General features: G+C 35.8%; 1 protein-coding gene across 1 annotated transcript; it reads right to left on the bottom strand.

The window, feature by feature from the left end:
- Positions 1 to 3,591: 3,591 nt before the first annotated feature.
- On the bottom strand, positions 3,592 to 5,693 carry LOC126637806 (leukotriene B4 receptor 1-like). Its single transcript, XM_050311280.1, has one exon. The coding sequence runs from the start codon at positions 5,653 to 5,655 to the stop codon at positions 4,645 to 4,647; it is 1,011 nt and encodes a 336-aa protein (XP_050167237.1). The 5' UTR covers positions 5,656 to 5,693; the 3' UTR covers positions 3,592 to 4,644.
- Positions 5,694 to 7,164: the final 1,471 nt, after the last annotated feature.

The following is a 7,164-nucleotide window of genomic DNA, read 5'->3' as shown; positions in this document are numbered from 1 at the left end:
CCCTTCACTTTATGGACATCCGTAATTACAATACACTAATGTTTTGAGATGTCTCAGTACAGTTCTCACTGTTAGTACCTACACAACTGCAGCTGAAACTGAAGTGTATCCAGTTATTTTTGCCATCAAGATGTAGTTTAAATATCTGACTTCTATTAAATGAAGAATAAGCGGATTTTGCAGTCATAACAGAGGTATAAATTCCTAACTTAAGAGCTGTGACTCTTTAACATGTATTGGAAGATTCCAGTGCATCTTTTTCATTAATTCTGTCATTTAAATCACTGATTTGACACATTCCATAAAATTAATTTTCTTCTAACCTGAACCTTTCTTCAACTTAAATGAATCTGGTTTAAAATGTTGAATCCTTACTAAGAACCACCCGCATGACTTTTAAAATAATTGATTTAAGGGGAAAGAACACATGAAGGAGTCAGATTGCATATGATTCTCTTATCTCCATACCTGTCAGAGCAAGAACTTTCTTAGAACTGTAAACAGTGTTGTAAAGTTTCTGAAATTCCCGTGGCCATAGTCCTGGTCACACCCAACTCTTCATGCTAACAGGAGCAGCATAAGCTACTCGCCCTCTCAGAGGACAGGGTTCTGTCTCTAAACTGTATAACTGGATTTTTTTCTTTAACCAATTAACTACCAGTGGAGATCACACCGAGAAGTTTTCTAATAAAGAACTGTTTTAGTGATTGACTGATCTGACAAGAAAGCATTTACAAAAATCTGAAACTGTGTTGCAACAGAGTAGCTTTCACTTCCCTGTCTGTTCTCTTTGTATACTCAGCTTTCATAGCTGAACTTCTCATTTTTGTTCTAAGTCCATATGGTTCTTAATAATCTTAACTGACCTATTTCTCATGCTTTTATACTCAAAAAAGAGCCAACAACTTTACCTTCCTCTTCCCCTTTCCCAATAAATGCACAAAGGGAGTAATACAAGAGTTAGAATAACCTGTAGAGAAAATCTTCACCACTGTTAATACTTGCTAATTCTGCATCTTCTAAAATATTTATTCTGTACCAGACTCTTGCTTGAAAGTGAAAGAATTTGCATTCCTATGTTGTTTCTGTGCCATCTGTTAGCTTTCAGGTTCTATTATTCCTTTAACACAAGCACTGCAGGCAAATCTTTCTTTTACTCCTGTTAATAGTAAGCCTAAGAGTTCCACAATTGCAGCCTTAACTGTCTTTAAAATGTCTCTTAACTTTGCTCTACTTCTTCCTACAAAATATTCTGATGGTTTTTAAAAGAAAAAAAGGAAAAAAAGATTTCCTTAGTATAATGCAGTTTCCCTGTTTCTGCCTGCAAATAAAGATCTCTCATATCCCTTGTTGCCTCTAAATATACACAAAGCTCCATTGTTTTAATCCAGACATCTGATATAACTCTTTTGCCATGATGCTTACAGAAATGTTTTGATGATGTCAGCAGGTAACAAAAGGTATAAGGCTGATGCTTTTTCTTTATGATCTTTTTTATCCTTCTTGTATATTGGTTATGTATGAACTAAAAATTCTTCAGGTTTCCCTTCAATCCTGTTAATACAGCATGAATTCACAACCCTGTTAAGCAGCATGAGCCTACTACAGCAAACATGAAAAATTCCTGATGAAAACCCATGGAATGTTCACAGCAAGTTTCAGACTGGTTAAGACTTTAATGTTAGGAGATAAATGTTAGAAGATTATTAATTTTTACAGAATCAAACTATGTGGTCACCTCCTGGTACTCAGTGTTCTAAGCAGTATTGCATTGATTCCACATCATGTTCCCTGTACTTCAGTGTAATCTGAGATGATTTGACTCAGGTGACTAAAGTGGCCTTAGCCCAGCCTTCGTCCTTGCTGTGTCATGAGAAATAGCTGGACACTGAAACCACAGAGATAGACTTCACAAACAAGGATGGAAGAGTTAGCAAGTATGAAAAATAAGAGGAACTCAAATGACATGAAACCTCATTTTTTTCAGAAGAGCGAGTGTCTCAAGAGTTACTAGCAAGACTGATCTCACCTTCAAGTCACTATTTTGATCTGGCTTGAACAAGCAAGGAAAATCTTTGTTTTCTACCAGTCTTCCAATATAATCTGTGAGATGGATTTGTAAGGCAGTCAACAAGAAGCATGAAGCATTGCTATCGTAAGATGCAGCATTTTGCACAAAATCTATGCTACACCTTCTGCTTGGCTGGGATTCAGTACTTTAGGAGAGGAGAAGATCCACTGTCCATTGGTTGAATGGGCCTACTGGAATTCCTGTTGCTTGGTGATAGAGCGTGCTGGCATAGATGAAGTGGTAGATCTGGCTACATTGATGTTTACCTGCTAAAGGAAGCAGCAGTGAACCTTACTGACATTGACTCCAACGGTCCCACTTACAGCGGGGCTTTTACCTGGGCATACCAGCGTTTGCAAGAACTAACTGTACTTGCTCTATATAAAAGTGAAATAAGTTAAGATTGTTGTTTTAGTATATTTTACTACACCTCAAAGAGCTTTCAAAAGAAACGGAGTTCTTAAAGATGACTAACTACTGGAGGCAGCTGTCCAAGGCCATTAATGAGAACACAAGAGACAGCTCTAGCTCCTTGAACAGACCACATGTTTTACTTTAATAGCACAGTTATGAGTAAAAAGCAGTGGAGAAAATGTGAGAACTGAATATTGAGGCAGAAAATGGTAGGTATAGGGCACAGAGTGATAGAAAGGAAAATTCTGGTCAGGTAGCTAACTAGAATTTATCTGGGTCTTTTCCCATCCTGTGAGTTGTGAAATGCTTGGCTCCTTGTGGCCTAGGACTCTAGTTCAGTTGCAGTGCTCACATGCTCCTGAGACAGTCGATCTCATCTGGACTGTGTTGTTGTTGAATAGTGAGTGACTCTTATCTCTAGAACATATTGGGAAATACAACTTCACTTTTTTATGTGGTAGATAACTAAAGGTACTGCTTTCTTTGTGAGATAATGTCATATTGTTATACTAAATGTACTAATAACAATTAAAGAGGCATTGGTGGAATGAAAAAAGAGTTGTAGGTGGATGGGGTAAAGTCTAAAGGGCTTCATCTGTTGCTTACTCTTTGCTGCAAACAAGGTCTTGTTCAAGTTTTCTTTAATTTCAGTGAAGGAATTCTATTGAAGGAAAGCCCTCTCTGCTGTGGACTTTTCTCGTATTGAGAAGAAATAATGACTTTTTGATAACAAGCAGGAATAACAAATACATACGCAAAGTTTAGAGAAATATTTTTCCATTAGCTAAGGATTTTACTTCCCCATGGCTATTTCAGTTTACAAGTCAAATTAATACAACTTAAATATGCTTAGTTGTGACATAATCAGACTTGGAAAATTAAGTTCTAGTTAGTATTTGTAATTTCTTTGTAAGAATGAGTAACTATTTAGCAGCTGTCCAGAATAAGATACAGGAATTTACAATATGTTTCTTAATCAGTAGTTATATTGATCTTATTACAAATTTTTGACTTAAAAATTAAGAAAAGTAAGCATAAAAATGTTATGCACAATTGAAATAAATAGAACTTCAAAAGCAAACACTTGATAACATGCAGTATTTCATAGTGAGTTTGCACACATAAACAAAACTGAATTCCTTGCAAGTACTAAATTTATCAGTTTCTTATGGTAAAGTCCACTCTATTCTACAAGAGAAGAAAAAGCAACACTCCTATTTGCAAAGTGAAGTTCTTCTGATGTTATATACCTTGTACTGCTACTATATTTTCTTACACGTTACAAATAGTATCAAGGATCTCTCCTTCCTTCTCACCTAAGGATGATCCAGTTCCTCCATAATTTGATAGACATCTTGGAAGCTTAACTGAACCAAAAATTTTGAGGATACTAAGAGTATATATATTTAGAACATCAATAGTTCAATTGCCACTGAAGTATGCAATGTGTTTGACATCAAATACAGTGTGCAGTCTGTAATGATGTTTGTCACACAACACAGCATTCTCATATCCCTTTTTTTTTCTGGAGATGTGTCACACACATTTGACTTTTTCAAACCTATTACCACAAGGTAATGCAGTGAAGGAGCTAGACTGTGTAAACAAAAATTATTATTTTCAGACTTAAACAATGAGTAAAATTACTTTAGATTTTCTACCTACCCAGAAGAGTATGTCATTATTGTACTTTAAAACTTCTTACCCATATCAAGAATTTAACTTTGGACTCTTAAAACTTTAGATTATATAAGGATTTTTGACCATCTAACAATTTTTTTCTGAAGAAAACTTAGTTTTAAACTTTCAAAGCCTTTCCTTTCCATGAGGAGTTATTTTCTGCTCACAGACTTCCTAGTAATCAGAAATAATATTAATGGAAAGTAAAAATGCTGTATTCCTTACAATTTGAGCTTCTACTCACCTTGCTGAGGTCCTCAGCAACAGTGAAATAATGCTCATTTTGTGACATGGATATTAACTTATGAACTGAACTAGGCTGTCAGTGCCAATTCTTATAAAGCACACAGGAAAAAAACAACAAATCAAAAAGCTTTTATCTGTCTCTAGCTTTCCCTGGACTGCTTAAGAAATGAAACTAGAGAATGAGGAGAAAGGACTACTGAAGAAATGACACAGATTAATCACTGAGTTCCTTGTTAGAGATTTTCTGTGCCTACTAAAGGATCTTCTTGTTTGTTTACAACCAAACTTCTTTTCTTGTCTTCCTCTGTTACAGTCTGACTCATCTGCTCAAACAGCTTTGACATCTTGGCAAATCTCAGGTGATTCTGAAATCTTCGTGCAGCAAAAGCATAAAGTAGAGGGTTAATACAGCTACTGATGAATACAAGCGCTCCAGAGATGTACACTCCTTTGTCTACAATTTTATCCAGTGCCAAAGACACCTCCTCATTAGAGAGTTCTATTTCAATCGAAATAATATCTAGGATGTTAAACACGTGGTGAGGGAACCAGCATAGAATGAATGCCACCACAATGCTGGCAATGAGACGTCCTGATCGCTGCTTAGATTGGTAAGTCATTCTGCTTATTCTTCTTGCTACACACACATAACAAGTGCAAATAATGAAAAAAGGGATTACAAAACCAGCAAGGGTCTCCAGCAAAAGATATGACACTTTCTGTCTGTTAGAAGAGTAGCTGCGACATGTGCACAGCAGTTGACCATTCATTTCTTCTGTCTCTTGAAATGGAATGACAGAAATGCCAAAAGTAATAGACAGGAACCAAATGAGGAACACGATAAAAGAAATCTTTTCTTTTCTTTTGTATCTTTGAATTGTGAAAGGGTACAACACAGCCACTAACCTCTCCAAGCTCAGTGCTGTAATTAGAAATATACTTGCATACATGCTGCAGTAAATAATGAAAACCAGTATTTTGCAGAAGACAAGTCCAAAAACCCATGAGTCAGCAAAGGAGTAAATCCAGATTGGTAAAGTGATCAGTACAAGGACATCAGCAATGGCCAGGTTCAAGATGAGTAGGACTGAAAGAGATACTTGCTTCATTTTTCTAAAAACAGTCCAGATGACGATGCAGTTTCCAGGGGTCCCAATAATAAATGACAAGCTCAGTATTACGCAGACTACTGATCTCACAATATTCCATGTTGAGTAGATACTGCTTTCCTCAGCTTGACTCATTCTAGAAATTCTTCAGTTCTTGACTGCTCTGGGCTCTGCTTTTATTCCGAAGGTGTTAGTCAAGTTCTTTAACTGATCCTCTGTAAGGTAATGTGGCCTATGATTTCACATCCTCATGCTGGCTCTTACAGACATCTGACCACATATGGCAGTTCCTGTTGTTTAGGAAGATGTGCATTTTTGCATTCAAAGCAAAAATAAAAATACAGTGCAGCATCTGACTTTGCTTTTAGTTTTATATCCATCATGCTTTAGCAGATTTTGAAGCTTGTTGGTGGTCTTTCTCAGGTGTCCTTATTTAAAGACACTCACTACTTTCTTGAAGTTACTGATCTAATCAACAGCTCTGAGCAGAAACCCTCATTATGCTCTTCTACTCTTGCTCACATGAGTAACTCAACATTTTATTTTATAGAAACGAAAAAACTAAGAGGGGTGTCAGATAAACTACAAAAGTGCATTATACGTTTGATGTCAATTTCTGCTTCAAAGCATAAAAACTTGTGCTTACTGCCTTCAAGTCATCTCTTTTAATTAAGCAGAAAACAGTCAACCACAATTTAGAAATACACTGGCATAGAGGAAATCAACACGTGCCCTCTAGTGAGATTGTCTTGGTACAATAAAGTGGGTTAGGCCTGTATTTCTAATTCTCTGGGAAATTGCCATTCTTTAGCCAAACAATAACCATGAGAATATCCAGTCTGGATACAGGTTTATAGGAGGAAATGCTCCATGTCAGAGAGAAAATATATGATTATGTTGTCCTCCTGAATGTATCCTAAATTCTTCAGAATCTGGCCAAAGAATTTGAAACTGTTTTGTTATTCTGATCTCAAAACATCTTCTTTTGAAGTTAAATTCTGAAATGTTAAAGGAACTAAAACAGCAGCACCAACAGAAATGTTCAAGAGTCACAGAAGTGAAACTGGAAGGGTATTTACCATGAGAAAAGATTCACAGAAATGAAGGAGTTAGGCATAGGTTTTTTTAAATTTAAGAATGTGATACATATTATTTTCCTAATTTTATAAACCCAGCAAATATAGTGTATAGTATCAAGTTGAAAAGTATTTTTCACCATGGAAAAAGGATTGCAACATCATCACCCCCAAATCAGCTTAGCTGGTTTTGATCTCATAAAACTATAATGAGATCAAAAGCAAATCCAAAATAACTCCACTGAAGTATTATATCTTCAAAATACTATTTGTGTAATAAAGACTTTAATTTGGATTTAATCTGATACATGATTCCAGTTCCTTTCATTTTTAACTACATTTAATAAAGATCGGGTAGGGGAAAATCCCAACCAAGTAGTTTGTATTCTAAAGGGAATTTCTGAAAACCACTTGTGAAAATTAACAGGAAGTACTGGGTAACCTTCCTTCTTCAAATGAAATCATCTTTATACACATTATTTCTCCAGAATTAACTTCATCAGGGCTTTTTCTTAATTTATTGCCAGTGGGTTATCTAGATTGAACTAAGATGCAGATTATTATTGGA

The sequence above is a fragment of the Myiozetetes cayanensis genome, unplaced genomic scaffold, assembly GCF_022539395.1.
Source record: "Myiozetetes cayanensis isolate MyiCay16 unplaced genomic scaffold, myiCay2020 scf16, whole genome shotgun sequence".
Lineage (NCBI taxonomy): Eukaryota > Metazoa > Chordata > Aves > Passeriformes > Tyrannidae > Myiozetetes > Myiozetetes cayanensis.
The sequence above is the reverse complement of the archived record's forward strand: the minus strand, read 5'-3'. Positions and strand labels throughout refer to the sequence as shown.

Bases quoted from the DNA above. Each gene is read 5' to 3' on its own strand.
- LOC126637806 (XM_050311280.1), bottom strand. From the start codon at position 5,655: ATGAGTCAAGCTGAGGAAAGCAGTATCTACTCAACATGGAATATTGTG.